Below are 18527 nucleotides of genomic sequence, written 5' to 3'. Positions count from 1 at the left end.
GCACCATTTGAAACTCATTGGTACTGACCACTCCAACATTTTGTGATTGAATCTTTGTTAATTTCTGCAACAACAGGGGAGTATCTAGGGCCTCCAACCAGTGTACGTGCCCGACCAGAGGAAGGAAGTTGTACTGCTCTCTTGGTAACATGGCAAGCCCCTCAAGGAGATGTCTTAAACTACAAGGTCTATTATGCAGATCTTAGCGCTGGGGTGTCCCAAGAACTTGAACTGTACACAGAGCAGAACTTCTATCTGATCACAGGCCTGAAACCATATACAAACTATGGTTTGCGTGTGGTTGGATACAATATCAACGGGCCTGGCACATCATCTGAGAACCTTGAGGCCTCAACATCCCAGTGCAGTAAGTGTGCTCAGATTGTTTGTTTAGTCGTTTTTAGAGGTTGCTTGGGTCGAGATGCCTGCACTTGTGTGTAGAGTGTCCCTGGTTCGATTCTAATCACCATTGCTGAAAATTTTCCTTTATACATGTAGATGCACTAATATGCCTGACATAAATGAACTTGACTCAAAGTTACCCTTTTTTCAAGGGCAAATCTTGTTAACAGTACACGCTTAAGAATTGGTCTCATTTTTCTCTCTCAGAACCCTCAGGTATCCCTGACAACATTTCCGCAGAAGCTGACTCGACAACATCAATTACAGTAACCTGGGAACCACCACCTGTCAATCAACGCAATGGTCTGGTTAACGGATACAAGATGAAGTACCGTACGAAAGAGAATGGGAAGCGGACTCACTCATTGATCATCGATGGCAATGAGAGATCTTACACCATATCAGGTACTCCACGGTGTTAATGCTAATACACCCTGCTCAGTCGTCTTATCAAACAATCCTCCACAAGTCTCTGGTAAAAGTCAGTATGTTTTTGATGTTGTGCAGTTGAGTACAGTAAAGGAGTTCCTCTAGTTCCCCGTACATGATGTCATTTCTGTATTATACATTTACATCTAGGAACCAGACAAAGGAGGTGGTCTTATGTCCTGTGTACATGTACAAGCTGAAAATGCTTTTAAACAGTAAAAAGTACAGGGGCCAGTCTATTTTAATGTTGGTAACGGCCGTCATTACATGCGCATGCAGTCGCGATGGACATCACACGTTTTATGTATATCAGAATATACCACAATTCATGGACACTCCGGTGTAAGATAACACTTTACTGCTACTATGGATTGGCCAATCAGAAATAAGAGTTAAAGTTTCCGTAAAGACAAACTTGATTTTCTGAAACTTCTTAGTGACAGTGTGAGCAACTTGAAAAACGTGCAATTGTTCCTACTTTCTCAGGGTTGGTAAGAAACACCGCTTACGAAGTCAGAATGGCTGCGTACAACAACAACGGCACTGGGCCCTACTCTGACTGGATCGAGATTACCACCCTTGACATTGACAAGAATGGTATGAAAAGAACAACCTTCACAGAGTTGATTTCAGTCTTGAGGTTATACAAGGTTCATTGTAAGACTTCGATGTAAAAACACACCTCATGTTAAAAAGTGAGAGGGTAGGGAAAGGATTCTGGCTGTAGGAAATTAAATGATGTGCCCAGTAATGACCAAAATAAATTAAGGTGTTTTTTTTAGATTGAATGAAAACTTACCTAACTAGAACCATTCCTGAGTGGAACATTAATACTTTTGACTGTTGTCCAAGTTTTTCCTTGTTATATATATTTTCCCTGAATTACGGTTGGTTGATAAGTACAGTTGGTTGGTTGTTTGGGTAATTTCTTCATAATATTTCCCCCACATCTGTTTGGAAAATAGTCTGTATCTGTAGAACAAGATTTTATGAAGTCTACTATTTAAAAATCTCCCTCCAAAACTCATGGAATAATGGTCCAAATCAAATTTGTTCATTTCACAAATGCATCCATTTCCATTTGACAAAGCACAATTGTAGTTAATGTGACTTTCATTAAAAATTTATCATTTCATGTTGCATTTCAAATCAATATGGAAAGAATGCGTTCGTATTTGGTTTCTGTTTCAATTAATGGCCTGATCAAACGTCTGATCTCAATTCAAAAAAGTGGCAGTTGCATCATGTATAAAAAGACAGTCGAACCAGCAAGAGTAAGTTATTTGACAGTTATTACTGGTCATGCATTGGCTCAACATTGTATTCACATGAATAAGGCACTGATCTTCCAACTCAAAAATGCAGGGTGTTGGGAAAAACATGCTTTTCCTTCTAACTAATGATAGATGCTTTATTTTCGGCAGGCTGTATTTCACCAAAGAGTGCTGAGAGAAAAACCAAAAATGTGAGGGAAATTTCCTCATCCCTCCGTGGAAGCCACTTCACCATTCCTGTCTTCTTCACAGTGATCGTAGCAATGTGGTCAGGAAAGTTTCTACTCAGCACCTTTGGGAAATAAAGCTTCAATGATGATTTTTGTCAATAACCATCGTAGTAATTTTTAACATTTCTCCTTTTTCACTTTTCTCTTTCCTCATTTCTGGTTTACTCTGCACCTGTCTCTGTTAATATTACTATTTTCATGTATGTTTTATGTGGTGTCTTAATGGCTTTACATCGCTCCCCTGTCTGACTAAATTGGTCCTTTTTTTGCTGCCCTGGCAATTTTACTTCTGCTTGATTTTCCCTCTGTTCTGTTTTATTTAACCACCATCATTCCATCACCCCTCCACTTATTTATCTTGCACTGTGGCGGTTGATGCCCTGTCTGTATTTGGCACTTGTTTTGTCCTATTTGTCGGCGTTTGTCCTACTATGTGTGACTCTTGTGAAAAATAGAGAATCGCGTACCCCCACAACCGTTATCTATCAGGACCACCACAACCCATAACAGAATCGACGTGTTTTGGGAACCCCCATCGGATGACACTATCATGGTGCGGGGTTACATCCTTGGCTATGGGGCGAGTGTTCCAGACTCCTTGCTGGAGCGTCTGCCTAGCTCCGAAACCCAAGTCAGCCTTACAAACCTCCTTCCTAGTACTCTGTATGTCCTCAAACTCCGAGCGTTCAATAAGGTCGGTGAAGGGCCGTCCTTGTATATTGACGTACAGACGAAGCAGCCTAGTAAGTTGACCAGTTCTTGCTTCTTTAGCTTGTCTGGTGTCTTCATGTTGCTGATTGGTCAATTTCTCTCTTAAGAATATAACTCAACAAAAGTATGTTTTGTATGCTTGCTAATATCTTTCCAATTTAGACCATTCAGTAATTGGTTAAAAAATGGAAATTCTAATGGGACCAAACAAATGATGCTTGTGCTGGCATTCTGTAAATGCACGTGAGAAATTGATTAATCAAGGCCTGTATGAATATATTAATACAAACTTTTACTCATGCCAGTAATTTGAACACTACATTTCTTTTCATCCTACAAAAGCAATCGTTTCTTCATTAACAGATACCATCAGTGAAAAACCACCTCTTCCAATTTCTATTCATTAGTCACTGCAGTATAATTTCAAAGGAATGTTTCTTGTGGATTTTTTATGATGTGATGACCATCTTTGTTCGGAGACTCCTAATTAGACAAGACCAAAGATGGCTGTGGTACATATTACATATATCATAGAATTGTTCCCATAAAAAGAAACATTCCTTCTAGAAATAACCCATGATCATTGCAATTTCCATCTTCAGCATTATCCTAAATCATCTCTACATAGCCAGTGCCCTTTGACCTTTCCTTCAATGGCTAACAGCATCTAAACATTCGGACCATTATCATGAGTTTCTTTGTTCAGGGAATGATTGTCCAAACTTTGCCTGAAATCAAAACAAACCCAATGGTAGTTTATTTTTCCATTTAGTCCCATTTTTGGCATGAGTCCAATCAAGCATGACTTCAGTATATATTCATGTGTTTATAAGATATCTTTAGATCATTGTTGGTTGCAAGACTGCATGAGGAGAGCGTTTATTATATATTCGATTCAGTTGACATGTCAATTTATTTCGACATTTCACAACATTTTAACCTTGTTGATTAACTTTTTGTTTTAACCTCAGCAGTTTTCATCAAGGATGTCGTGTCCTGGTCTCTTTTTTTACTTTTCAATGAGTTTTATGAAGGACCAAAAACTTCCTGGTAAAAGATCTCCCTTTTTTTTGAGGGGGGGGAGAATTTTCATCAAAACCAACTTTGTCCCCAAACACATGCTAATGCAGAGTTTAGCAAAGAATTCTTGTCCATTCCTTTGGGATATTCAACTAGGGCTTGGGCAGGAATGCTTGTTACTTTTTAGTGGGATGCCAGCTTCCATAATCCCACAAACTTTCCCCCAGCAACATTTCTCATCTGTCAATAAAAGACTGTTCATTCCCTACTCCGCAGCGATAGGCCCTAGCCCAACAAGGATTATACACGTAACTACAAGTAAGATTCCATCTGCCAGAGCAAAAGCAAACACTACCCACATCTCCCTGGATATTTTGTTTGTGTTGATTTTTGATTTTTTTTCAGGTGTTTTTGTTGTGTTTTCAGATAGTGTAGTTGTTGCCATGGTAATGTGTTTTCATAAAGCCCCTTCAGAAAAAGCAGGTGCTACAATTGTTACTGCTTAGATGCACATTTCAATTTACAAAAAGGAAAATTGAATTTTGAATTTAGTACATTGTTTCATTCATTGTTTTAAAGTCTAATTTTTTCTTGTAATTGAAGAAAAAAAATATACCTTAACTCACTTAATGACCACTGAACTATAACATTAAAGTCAAGGGTATGAAAATAAATTTTGTGAGATGTGTGTCATTTTTTTCTTTTTTTTACCATCCATATTGTTTTTGTGCATCATCATTGGCTGCCTGTTTTATTTGACCTTTGACCCATTGTGAATGTATAATGTAACATTACCCATCATTTGACAGCAATGCCATTTCATACTATGAAGTTGAGTTGTTTGTATTTATTGTGTTTACCATCACAGCCATCAAACGGATTCTTTCATCACATCAAGAAGCTGTTTTGTGTTCTTGTTTGTTGGACATATATGCAGATCCTAACTCAGTACATACGTGCATTTGAGCTCTTCAGTCATTTTGTTGGAATTAGAAAGTTTGAAAATAAGCAAACTACATGTACATGAAATGTGAATTAATACCCTTTTTCTTGGGGAAAAATATTGATATCTGATTAAAACATTTTTGTTCTTGTAGCCAAAATGTCTGCTTAGAACACATGGTAGCATTCCCAATGGTTTATGGAAATCACATCACCTATTAAAATCTCACAGCTTACAAGTGACAAAGATGAGAAATACTGCAAGTAGCATGTGGTCTTGTGGACAGTTTACAGTATACTGTACCAAAACCCAAAAGCCCAGCGCCAGGGAAAAAGTTTGATGTTGAAACAAAATTGAAATTACAATGACGAGGCATATTGAGCTCTGAACAGACATTGTGTATTGCGTCAGTCCAGTTGCATGCAGTCTGTGTTTTGTAATCGTCCAATCAGGGAGGGGCTTGCAAATCTATTGTTCATCCTCCCTCTGCTTTCATTAATCTAGGAACAGCCAAACCTTCTGTGCCAATGGAACTCAAGGCCACCGTGACTTCACCCAATTCTATCCTCTTGACTTGGAGGGACCAGGATTACAGTCCAGATGACAAACCTCCTGATAGATACTACATCGTCCAGTACGAGACTTCTAGCAAGTGAGTGTCATCAAATGAACTGGTTAGGTTTGTTGTTGACAGGTGCAGAAAAGAAGCAGACGGGAGTAAGATGAAGAGAAGAAAAGCTATGATGTGAGGCTATGTAGCCTCTTGTGTACAGTACAATCACAACTTGACATGTGTCAGTGTCATTCTGAGATTTGCTTTAGCCAGAAGTCATCATGATGCTAGATGATAAGAAATGTAACCTTACCCTTTCCTGCATTTTTGTCTTAGGGTGATGTTCGAGAACTCCTCTGATACCTCCATCGCAATCAACAATCTCTCTCCGTACACAAAGTACTTTTTCACAGTGGTAGCTGTTTCAGGAAATCGTGAGAGTGGAGTCAGCATGCAGGCATTTAATACTACTTTTGAGACTGGTAATTTCTTCAAGATTTTCCTTTTGTTCTTTTGGTGCAGAGCTTGGCTGTAATTAAAGACAGCATTGATTGAGCTGTGTTTTTATGAATTGGCTAAGAGATTTGGCTTTTCTTTCTTCTTTCAATGTTTTTATTAAGTAAATTTTCTCCAACATTTCTCAAACCTTAATGGCAAGAAATGAATTTTTCAAATGAAATCCCCACTACTTATGCAGATGTGTGCTGTGTTATTTAGTCCTTCATAAGGGTTATTCTTCCTTTTGTTTTGCTATTTTACCAACAAGCAGGGCCCTTCTCTGACGAATAGTTTATTTTGCTTTTTAACTTAGCTCCAACCTCTCCACCAAGATCACTAACAATTGATGATGTCAAGAACTCAACAACTACCCTGGAATTGAGGTGGCAACCGCCCAAGACTCCCAATGGTCAGATCACAGGTAAGATGAGGATGAGATCAGTCACGCATTAGGATCACAGTTTGCTGAGATATAACCTGGTTTCGTCATGAAGTGTTCCCTTTGTAAAGTTGTGTAAATGAATGGACTACAACTAGTACATGTCTATGGAACATAGCCACAGCTGGTAGCCAATGGCTTCCATAGGCCGACATGTTATTTCTGGCCACAGGCATAACTTTGGACTTTGGTACCGGTATCAAGGACTTGTTTTTGCAAACCCACTGTTATTGTTGATCCAGAAACCAGACCAACGAGGCTACCATCTAACAATGACACACACCACTCATTTCCCTCTGTCTTGTTGACACACAGGATACACCATTTATTATTCTGCCATCGATTCAAGGGAGGATTCTGACTGGACTGATGTGACACTTGATGGGGAGGAATTAACTACATTGATCTCCGGGCTGACTTCAGGCACCATTTACTATTTCAAGATCCAAGCTCACACCAGCAAGGGAGCAGGTCCTATATCGGAGGTTGTGTCTCACACTACACCGGGTAAATGTGAAGAGTTGTTACACTTGTGCTTTAGTTTGGATTTGTAATGTGCTGTAATATATTTTTGGTTCTCATAATTCTCTCTCTTTTTTGGGGGGGGGGAAAAGTAGAAAAACATATTTAACATCTCATCACTTAATATTTTCTGATTGGTTTTTCCCTTTTCGAAAAGTAACTTATACATCATCTACATATCTTCACAGATTGTTGAGTAGTCAGACAATTCATTATATCATGCCTAAGGGAACTATTCACCAACAGTACTATGCACAAACTTTGTCCACCAAATTTTCATGACGCCCAAACAAAACAAAAACTTCTAACAAATTAGCACATTTGTTCCTCAATGCCCAGTTTGTATTAAGAGCACTGAACCATTGTTATAATGTCATAGATGTTGAAGTGCATTAATTTTTGTGTGTGTGTATTTCATCCAACCCTTTCCAACATGCCACCACCTCTGCTTGCATCACTGATATCACCGTCATCCTTGCTTTGTGTGCACCCTTTGGTCTGCTGTATAGTCGGTAGACCAGTAGAACCTGGGCCTCTCAATCCAGGTAAGACAAATGGAGACAATTGTCAAAGAAATTCTTCTTCCTTCACTATCAACTTCATTTCATGCCCTGATTGGGTATTAGAGAGTGTCAGGAAACTTCAGTTTGAAGAGGGGAATAGGAAGGGATATCCAAGGTACATTTCCACAGTTTGGGGACAAGTGACTGGCAAACTATGAAGCATTTTTGAAGTGGATTTCAGTATGACATTGTATGAATGTAACTGTGTTAGCAGAAGTCTGGCGAGAGATCTGATCTGTTTTGTGACCTGCTAATGACGCAGTACGATGTTTCCAGTGAGTGGAAATTGGCAACCCCAAAGTGAATAATTCTCTCCAGAATTAAGTAATACATTTCATTTACCATATTTACAACTTGCATGTGCGACACAGCCTTTTTATGAAGAATTTAAAATCAAGCAAGATACTTTGCTCAAATCTTTCATATAAGGCCCTTTTCAGTTACCCATAGACCTGTTGAGGAAAACTATTTAAGAGAGTCAGCAATGTGCTAATTGTGCCAACAATTTCTTCACCTTTACTGCGTAGCTTTGGACTTGCCCACAATACCTCTGCTGCCTGACAGGCCTCTAATACCTGCCAGACTCCCAAAGCCTACGGCAGAAGAAGGTGCTGAAACCTGAAACTTTCAAATTTTGCATCTTCATTTCCTCCTATTTACCTTCCAAAATAAGGATTGAAGTAAACAAAAGATTCAGCATGCCATATTAACTTGTCTTTTGAATGTAGTTTTTTTCATGGAAGTACTGTTGTAGCACAGTCCATGATATTTGACACCGTTTTTATTAGTGTGAGTTCCACCTCCTTTTTTTCCTATCTTGTGGTTGTCCTGTTAAGTCAGTAAGATTCGGAACCTTTGCTGTGATTTGTTCTGTGTCACCTTTCCTATTGTTTGCTTTTTCCTGTTCTTAATTATCAGCAAGACAGTCCCTTGGGTGTCATTTTCCACACATCCGTGTAATTTCACTGTTACTTTGATTTTCCAATAGCTTTCCAGACTAGAAACTTTGTTGAGTGCGTTCAGTTTTGTTCAAATCCTTCCCCTATAACAGTTTCATGGGTAGGATACCAGTGATACCAGGATACCAACTTAAGCACTTATCTGATATTTGTGCTTGTTTATCTCATTTTTCATTCCATTAAAAAGGAAAAGTGAGAGTTCATTTTCCATTGCTGTGATTCCATCCTTTTCTCTGTTCACCTCAGGGGTTCGTTTGTCAGTTTTGACATGCTTATTTCATATGTTGTGGTCTTTGAAATGAACCGTTTCACTTTGCTGTCGTAGTAATGGTGTTTCAGAGCTCTATGAGGATGGCTGGTTTTAAGAAGTAAATTTCTGGAATGAATTTGTGATATTTTTGTTGTCTGAGACAGAGCCTACATCACCACCTCCACTGGCCAATGCCGAGGCGATGGGTTTCCCATGGTGGTTGTGGTTGGTGATCATCTTAGCCATTCTCTTCATCATCATCATCGCTGTGCTGTTGTTGCTCTGCTTCCTCTGTGGCTGCTGTGCCTGCTGTGCCGACTGCTGTCCCTGCTGTGCTGCCCTGTGTGAAGATGCCTGCGGTTGCTGTGCACCATTTTGCGGCCCGCTTGCTGCCTGCATCGCAGCGTGCTGCCCTTGCTGCTGTGAGGATGAAGATGATTGTGCCAAGTGCTGGTTGAAGTGTTGCTGTGGGGCTGCAGCCTGTGTCTGCTGTGGTCATTCATACAGAGAACGTAGAAAGGCCAAGGGCTCTGCGTAAGTTGAATAACACAGACTTCCAAAAGTGAAATGAACATTTTTATCACAATATCTTAGCTGGGGACCATTTCCTCTCATTCCTGAAATCATCTTTGGACATTAGAGGTACGGTACCATTTAGATAGATGGATAATGATCACTGCCTTGCCCCATAAAGGTCAATTACACAACCTGAAACTATGCTGCAAGACTTTTTGGAAATGATGGTAAAAAAATTCCTGTGGTGAAATCTTACAAGTAATTCCATTTTTTCATTTGGCATATGGTGCCATATTCCCTCTCATTCCTAAATATTCTGAAGTGATTGACATCATTCCAGACTTAAAGGAATAGTTCTTGTTTGATTGACAGCAATTTGGTCGGCTACCAGTCTGTGTCGCAGAATGGCAAGGTCAGTGGCACTGTGCCTCCTGATCTTTGGATCAACCATGAAGGTGTAGAGATGAAGAAAGTTGATGGCAAGAAAGGTGGGATAGCTGTCAACTCAAAGGCAGAGGAGAGAGAGCGATTGGAGCAAGGCGGAGGAGTGGACCAGCAACGAGGTAAGGCACAACACTTTTGTCTTGTCTGCTTAAATAAAAATGTTGAAGTGCTATACTGTGAATTCCCAAAGTTGCTGTATCAGAGAGCGAACAGAACTTGTCTTTCAGCATGAACTGCCCAACAGAGTATAATTAGGTACTTGGCAGGAGTCAGCAGGGAACCAGTCACTAGCATTAGGCATTGCATGACATTTTAGCTGGTAACCGGTATCTTGTAAAGTGTTGCATGTACTCAGCCAATTTCTGTTTAAGCAGCTAAAATTGGTTCTCGATGGATCACATAACATGAGTGGTGATAACCCACTCTGGGTACAGTGCATGATTTTCTTAGAAAAAATAAACTTGGCTCATATTATCCAATGATTTCTAACTTGATTTCTAGACCAAGTCCAAGAGACGTCTTTCACCCAGTCCTCAGTACAAAACCAGCAAGGTAAGCTTGTTGATGAATTGTTGAGGTTTTTAAATGTTCTCAAGAACATGAGGTAGTGTTGGTACAGTGGCATTTTAAACATGGCAAAGTTGAATAGTTGTTTTCGAACATGTGATGTTAAAGAGGTTTTAAAGTCTGAAACGGTTGTATGATTCATGTTCATTTACTAAAGTGTCTTGAACCAATAGTGGTTTATTGTTTTTCTTTTAGTGTGCGACTTAACTTAGGATAGTTTTAACTCCAGTTACTAAGAGTTGTGATTATAGCTACACTTGTTAACAACAACTTGTTGGACCTGTTCAAAACAGAGGTGCCAAACTTAGCACAAGTCTTAAGCAATGTTGACATCTCCTCATCTGTGCATAGTGGTTTGGCAGGTGAGACAAATTGTTACCAAGCTGACACAGTAACCATGGAAATGCTGGTATCCAGATGCATCTGCTGACTACAGGAATTCATAGATCATGTTTGGTGGCCTTACTTTAATGCATTCATAAATATGACTAAAGTTGCATTGCAATGGGTTTAATCACATGTGGAATAATAACTTGTTCAAAGCTGCAATTCGGTTTCATATGTACATGTAGGAAGAAGGCACATCCCTACATGTAACAGTAACGTACGTAATTAGGAAAATAAATTAATACCCATTTTTTCCCACAGATTCAAGCTAACACTAATACATAGGTCTGCTGTTTTCTGTGGATGGCTTAAAAGCATTTGAGATTTTACCGTAGACTTGTTTTTCTTGATATCAAACTATTTCATGGGATTATATGAGAAATTTCTTGTGTCAAGTTGTGGAAAACTATTGGTGAGAGGGCTATGGCATTTGTTCAACTGTGACATTGTGACATTTTTCGTCTGTATAGCCAGTCAACATGTCCTTCAAAAGGTTGGGTTTACTTCTTACCAACATGTCCTGAAGTTACTGCTGAAATGTGGAGTTTCCTGTGGGCTGTGCATGCATCACTGTCTTCTCTTTTGCCCAGTCTTAGGAATATTTGACAGTTCGTGATTTGCTGGTTCTAACAGACTTGCTGGTCACACACACTGATTCACTTACAGCTGGTTTTTCTCTTCAGAGGAGAGGACTTTATTGAGCGGGTCTTCACAGCAGGTGGAAGAGTGAAACATTCTCTGCAAATTTTGCAGAACTTTGGAAACCATAAGCTGAAACATTTCCTCTCTGTCACAATTTATCCAAATGAATCATGCAGGTGGCTCACATGGAATTTGTTCAATCGCTAATGATTATTGTTTATCCAGACCTTCGATCCGTAATCCTTTAAAGGAGCAGAACTAACTTAAAGGTATTTTTTATCTTTTTTAAGATGTCGGTGGCATTACCTTGTTACTTTCTGCATGTCTGTGCTTGTTCTGTGATCTCAGTTGTAAGCCACATTCAAACTATTCATCTCAGCTGTCATTGTGAACTTACACAGTGGATGTACATGTTTGGTTACAGCAGGATATGTTTCTACAACGAGGCTCAAAGAATTACAATCAGATTGCAATTATTGATATCTGCAAAAGTTGGACTCAGTCCTTTCATTTAGCATAACCCAAAACTGTTTCGGATATGATTTCGTTTTACTTCCCTTACCCAGTTTGTACTTCATTCTGGCTTTAGCTAGCTCATCAGAACTGAATTCAACCTTGTACAAATTGTATTCTTGTTCGTACGTCTTTTCAGCTTCCGTCGGCTGTCTGAAAAGAAATCATCCTTTCTCTGAATATTACCCTCAATCCAAAAAATGTACTCGCAAGACAAACCATACTTTTCAAGAGTTCAAATTTGTACCTTCTGGTGATAAAAAGGGCATTAATGTCAATCTGGTTGTAAAAGAGCCATGCTAACAACAGATGACACTGGTCCTTGCTGGCTGCTTGACAATACATTTTTTATTGTTCATTTATGTGTTGTGTTTATTAAAGTGGATTTTTTTTATCTTGCCTGCTTTCTTACATTTTGCATGTTTTTGTTCAAGAGTGATGCCTTACATGTCACATGACCAGCATCAATTCATTAATGTATATGTTATGTATCCATCAGTTGATATTAGTTTTCTAAACCCTATTACTGTGCATCTTATGCTTTTCAGATTTTTTATTTGTTGTTTGTTTGGAGGGAAAGTTGTTTTTATTCTGTTCACTGCCCGTTTCATTCTGAGTGTTGTAAACTAGAAAAAAGTTTGGTTCGTTCATGACTTCATGTTGTATGTGAGATATATTTTGCAAAAGCATGTTGCATGACTCCAAGAAGACATTTACATTTGAGAGAATCAAGTTCACAAATAGTAGTCAGAGGAAATAAATGAAACTATGACAGTGAGCGATTCATTTACTAGACATAACACTGATTAATTGTAAGAATAAAGTGATGTATCAGTTACGTGATTCATTTAAATCTCTGAAATGAACTCACTCTAATTAATGTTCCTACCTTGACAGTGCCACAAATTGTTATACATAAGTCCAGAACATTTCTGTTCAATTCTGAAAACCTTAGAATAAGAATCTTCAACACTCACATGACGTCACCATTTCCATGGATACCCAACACCAAAAATCCACCATCTCACATTTATACAGCATGTGTGACCCTTGACTCCCAACCTTTGACCCATACCTGCATGTTCTGTCTTCCATCCCTGTATATGTGTCATGCATGCCTTGTTCTTTGTTTTTATCTCTATGGCCTGGTCCCATAGAGTCACGTATGCAGGAGTGTATGGAAGAACAAACAGGGTCTAGCAACAGACAGAGCCAGTACGAAACCCCCACCCTGATATCTGCTACATCACATCGGTCATCTCTGGAATCAGGTAATGAAACCCCTTCCCCTCTCCACAAATCTCCCCCACCCCTTCCCCAATGCCCCCCATGTCTCAGCCAGCATAAGTAGTCCCTCGCTTGTCCTTCCACAGCAGTGTTAATGTTAAACAAAATGAGAGCAGGCTTATTTGTTGTCCTGCCTAAGATGCAAAACTTGGAAACTGCAGGTTTCAGATTTCTTGGTCGTCATATCCCCCTAAGGGTGGACTAATGATCTCATTTACTTTGAAAATTGTGTCACGTTTTGCACATTGGACAGCTCTTGTTTTGGGTATTTCATAAATGCAGCTGAGCATCAACATCAGTATCAATAGGAAGTTTGACATTTTTTGAAAATTCCATCCACGTGTTCCCTGACTGCATTTTTGCATTCCAGTGTCACAGATTCTTACGACAAGTCACGTGACAGGAAAAGCATTTTAGAGAACCTTATATCCCCAAAGATTTGGAAGTCAAACCAGAAATGCCCAAAACATGCAGCCTTCATTGTAAAGATATTCATTTGCAAAGCCCGATAATAAACTTCCAAGCCATGTAATAAGCAGAACCTGCAAAGTTCAAAGTTCAACCCCTGTTGTGTATTTAATGCACCACAAAGCCTTCCATAAATAACCTTTGTCTGAATAGTCTGTGATCTTAATCATGAACGCATTTCATCGTCATTGTGGCTCTCTAGGGACCAGACTTTAAGCCTGTGTATGGTCTATCTTTTAAGATACATTGGTAATGTCTGAATTCTTTCAGACGTCAGCATTCCATTTTTTTCTCGTTTTCCATTTTGCTCGGTTAGCTATGGGATCCAATAATACCTCCCAGCATTCCCTAACAGCTTGCCACAAATCTGCTGACTATCAGCCATTCTATCCATTTCACTCCCTCCCCCAGATCTGCATGTAGGAGGTACTGGTTCTGGTGCTGTTCATTATGCAACAGTAGATGGTACGTAACAGACAAGTGGAATTTCTCAACTCATCCTTTTGGGCAATCAACATTTCAGATAGATATCAGCAGAACACAATATTTTTTCCTGCAGTCGTCTAGAAAAACAAACCTCATCAAATGTGTTATAACCAAACTGTAGGAAATTTTTTTTTCTTCAGCCAATTCAATTATTCATCTTTCCAAACTTGGTGTCATTTGGTTCAAATATGCTCAGTATTGTTCATCGTTTTTGGCAATAATTCATGCAATTATTTTTATCCTATTTTTGCATTTTGCACTGTTAATACCATTTCTTCATAATTTCCTACTTTTTCTTGGTCTTAACAGTTTTTCCAATCTTGTCCTTGTTCATAGCTGATATAGTTGGCTAATTCTTATTGTACATACAGTACTACTTGTATTGTAAACAGCATATTTTTTATGATTGATTTAATGAAAATAATATGGAATTAAGACCTAAAAATAATCACATTCAAACAATATAAAATATCCAATCAGATTTATCAGTTCAATTTTAGAATTCCACGCATGAGGTGCTTTTGTGCTCAGCAAAGCCCATTGTTGGAGAAATTGCTGAAACTTATCCCACATTCCTACAAGCTATTCATCCTTAGTGGACTGTGATCTCACATCCTGCATGAACATGGAAGATTTTCAAGTTTGTCACCAACTTACACTGAGATTTTATGCTGTTTGCTAAGAAAAAAGAGCTTGCCCAGGTGTGCTTGCAGATTGGATATTAGCAAGAAATTGTCCACATTTTTGTTAAATGGGCTTGGGTTTGTGTACCGATTTGAGGTTTTTAGACATTATTTCATACATAGTTTTACCAGACAGAATTTGCCTTTCCAGTTAAGTGTGGTTTTAAGCACATCAGAAGTTGTAGGGAAATGGTCTGACTGTGGACTGTATCGCTGTGCTGTTTTCTTAATCTCAGAAATGCGTCGAAAGAAAAGCAGCCTGAAAGAAACGAGACAAGAAGCAGGTATCTGATGCTTCAGCGTGTCACTGTAGCCTAGATAGTTAGCAAAATAGCCTAAATAATCATAGGAAGTTATCATACTCACCACACGCTTCAGTTAGCATGTTGCACCGACCATAACCATCTAGAGTAACAGTTCTTGTAGATCATTATCATCCAGTCATGTAGATCGAGACAGAGCAAACTACCCTCATTCATTCCGTACATAGCTTATAACAACTTGATAGGAGGTTAGGTACCCTGCCCCCAGGGTACAGTTTAATGGTACAGCACTGCTTAACTTTTTAAAACCAAACATACAAATTTGAGCACATTTTACTACCCACGGAAGTGAACATTATAAGTATATTGAAGTCGGTAAATGTTGCAGACAAGTTAATGTATTCCTTTTATCTTCAAAGCAAATAAGAACGATTCCTGATATGCTCTTGTGGTGCTGTGTTCCGTTACATCAATGCACTTTAAAAATTGTTTCTGGCTTAATTCCCCTTAATTAGAAAACTTCAAGACGATATTCTGACATACTTCAGAGTCAAGTAGTTGGGTTAGCAAAAGACTGACCTCTTGACAAGTCTGGGCTACTTTGAAAATTCTCATTGTGTATTGGTATTTTTCTGCTTTGTTCATAATATTCCATAGGTTATTCCATTATTTCATAATAAATCAAGGATGGCTGTCTTTCCATTACTCAATTTTTAACAAGGCATCCAGCTATTCCTCATAATCTTAAGGGTGCTGAAATGTCCATCACTCTTAAAATGCCCATGTCTTTTTATTTTTACTCATTTTCCAGCTAACTGGGGCTCAATTGGTAAAGCTAACCCCCGACCCTTGACCCCCAACCCTGAAGCATCCCTCTTTGGTCCTCAAGTTCCCCCTCCTTATCAACGCATCGGCTGTATTAAACGCGGCCAGCGCCCTAACTTTACAGAACAAGATGCTAACACAGATACCATACCATTGGGATCCAGTGCTGAAGACTTTGCCAGACAGAGAGGTAGATACGTGCATGTAGTTGATCAACTAACACAACACATCCAGTCCATGCACACCCTATAGAGGGCGCCATTACAGTGCACTTCAAATCCCTACTCAACATGCACATTGTTAGCACACATTCTTTTCAGAACAGTAATATAGGTTTCTCCATGCCAACTGCAAATTTTGGAGTACCAACGACATATTCTAGAACTTGAGATTTCAAGAATAACTTCTTTTTCAGAACGTCTGCATTCAAATTCTAAATTCAGTGAAGAACAAGCAATTCAGAACAGAAAATATTTGAGTTTGATAAACATAAATTTATCATTTTTTATGACAGTAGCTGCAGTCGGTTAGGGGAGCAGAGCTCAGTGAAATTTTCGAGTTTTTGCGCCCAACCTTTTGTAGAAAATATTCTGATGCAGGTTAAATTGAAATGGATTTAACCAATGACAGACATTTTAACTGGTCGACTATTTTTCTAGCAAAATCTATCAAGTAGGCACCTTGGCACCCTTGTTACTTCAAAGCTTACTCTGTTAGCGGTTACTCTTTGGTTTTCAGAACTGCATGGTGTGGGAAAATACTAAAATTCAGAATAACTGGTGGTGATGTAGCTCACTAACATATAGGCATGTGCATGGAAGGTTTGTGTTTATTGGAATGGGGATTGTACTAATTGAGCTTGGAACACAAAGAGTCCATAACTGTCCCTGTGTTAACTTTTATGTTTGAATGTTTAATACAGTCCGAGTGGTCTGTTTAAACGATTAATGAAAAACTTAAAAATTGATTATGGATAGAGGTTTTTGTTTTGTTTTACCGTCACATTGTTCAAATCAGCTGTTTTGCTGTGCAAAATTGACCTTTTTACCTTCAGTGATCAACACCATTTCATGGTGGAACATTCCTCTCAATATAATTTAGTGGCGTGAAAAAGTTGCCAACTAGAGTGACTTCTTTCTTGATTAACCTTCCCTGTCTTGAACAAACCTTTTGTCAATTTCCACTCTGTTGCTTTGTGTGCTCCTTTATTAACCTTGCAAACCTTTTTTCTTTCTTTGTGCATTCTTCTTTCTGGACAGCACCATCAATAACAATTTCTCCGCCCCAGACTCAAACACAGACCCTGAACCGATCAGAGGTCCAGAACAGAGCAGGTATTAATTTTCCTCCTGGGCAAAGCCAAATACTGGGGGATGGGGACTCCAAAGATTGTTTTTAATATTTAATATTTTACTTGTTGGTCTAGTTTTCATGGTATTTCTAAGATTGATTACATAGCAGAAAATTCTATAAAGACTCGCAATTAATTTCATGACTGATGCTTCTGTAATTGTCTCACACTAATTTTCCTGTTTTTTTTTCAAACCAACTGTCAAAAAAAGACCAATCCAAGCAATTTGAGTGTTCACTGTTGTTTGCTGGTATTTAAAATTGTAGGTTCAAAATCCCGTGCTGAGAAAAAGTTGAATTTCTTCTTCATTTGGCCAAATTATGACAAGACCGGTAAGGTATAGCTGATGACAGAGTTGAATACCAGCAAAAAAGTCCTTAAGGAAGAGTTATTTATTCCTGAAGATGTGACAAAGATTTTGATAACTTCAACTTAACAACTCCGATTCTTTCAAAACCTTTTCCAAATGAAAAGAATGGCTACTGGCTTAGAGGAATTTACCAATGACTCTTTCTCTTGATTCTTAGCTGGAGGTACAACCCCACGATATGCCACATGGGGTGCTAAGACAATTCAAAATGACCGTCAGCAATCCAATGTTAACTACAACACCACCAATATCCACGTTGAAGACGTCCGTAACAACTACACAGCCAATGATGGCTTTTCCACCCTGCGTGATGGTGGTTACCAAGGAAGCATGGGTGCCAATGGACAAACCTACAGCACATTGGACAGGCAGACATCATACAACAATGCCCACTCCGGACAGAACCAGATTATCACATTCCCAGAGCAAAATGCCGGCCCTCAACCCTTCACCATCACGTTTGAAGAGACTACAACATCACATTCTGTGGAGAAGTCGGTACCCCTACCAGATGGGACCAGCTTCAAGACATCCTCCAGCCATCAGACCTTTTCTAAATCTTACTCAACATCTGATGCCGCACAAGACCAGAATCTACAAGCCATGTTGCAGGGAGGGATAGAAAATGGACCTCTAGCGATAGAAATCCCATCAACAACCAATACAGCGTTGCCAGGTAACGAGAAGTTGACATCAAATACCATCGTTTTCAAAGAAACATTAGCTGAATAAAGCAGGGAAATTTTAGTTGGAAGAAAAAGCAGTACAGACCATTGAAATGCTATGAGTTTATTTGCCAAGTGTATGTTCGTGATGTAGTTGTCATGAATAAAATTGCATAATGATTACAAGAATGAAAAACCTAAAGATAAATTTTCAGTTTTCCTGATAGAGTTAAAGGTAGTGTGTAGGATTTCCATGTACTGCAATTT

General features: G+C 38.9%; 1 protein-coding gene across 18 annotated transcripts in view; it reads left to right on the top strand.

Moving 5' to 3' along the window:
• Nucleotides 1-18527, top strand: part of LOC110975666 (uncharacterized) — a 78812-nt gene that overhangs the window by 50168 nt on the left and 10117 nt on the right. For 3 of the 18 annotated variants that reach the window (XM_022228386.2, XM_022228411.2, XM_022228341.2), the window contains exons 10-29: nucleotides 77-367; nucleotides 610-807; nucleotides 1318-1428; nucleotides 2791-3078; nucleotides 4343-4384; nucleotides 5514-5661; nucleotides 5899-6044; nucleotides 6374-6481; nucleotides 6815-7006; nucleotides 7531-7566; nucleotides 8112-8192; nucleotides 8958-9327; nucleotides 9682-9872; nucleotides 10255-10305; nucleotides 13020-13133; nucleotides 14029-14082; nucleotides 15023-15070; nucleotides 15861-16064; nucleotides 17134-17208; nucleotides 17753-18271. In XM_022228386.2, coding sequence (XP_022084078.2) covers nucleotides 77-367; nucleotides 610-807; nucleotides 1318-1428; nucleotides 2791-3078; nucleotides 4343-4384; nucleotides 5514-5661; nucleotides 5899-6044; nucleotides 6374-6481; nucleotides 6815-7006; nucleotides 7531-7566; nucleotides 8112-8192; nucleotides 8958-9327; nucleotides 9682-9872; nucleotides 10255-10305; nucleotides 13020-13133; nucleotides 14029-14082; nucleotides 15023-15070; nucleotides 15861-16064; nucleotides 17134-17208; nucleotides 17753-18271 — 3267 coding nt within the window. The remainder of the gene's footprint in view (nucleotides 1-76; nucleotides 368-609; nucleotides 808-1317; nucleotides 1429-2790; nucleotides 3079-4342; nucleotides 4385-5513; nucleotides 5662-5898; nucleotides 6045-6373; nucleotides 6482-6814; nucleotides 7007-7530; nucleotides 7567-8111; nucleotides 8193-8957; nucleotides 9328-9681; nucleotides 9873-10254; nucleotides 10306-13019; nucleotides 13134-14028; nucleotides 14083-15022; nucleotides 15071-15860; nucleotides 16065-17133; nucleotides 17209-17752; nucleotides 18272-18527) is intronic. The other 15 variants (XM_022228351.2, XM_022228377.2, XM_022228369.2 and 12 more) reach the window with 15 other exon arrangements.

The sequence above is a fragment of the Acanthaster planci genome, linkage group LG08 (assembly GCF_054643075.1).
Source record: "Acanthaster planci isolate LZ-2023a linkage group LG08, COTS_SCS, whole genome shotgun sequence".
NCBI lineage: Eukaryota > Metazoa > Echinodermata > Asteroidea > Valvatida > Acanthasteridae > Acanthaster > Acanthaster planci.
The sequence above is the reverse complement of the archived record's forward strand: the minus strand, read 5'-3'. Positions and strand labels throughout refer to the sequence as shown.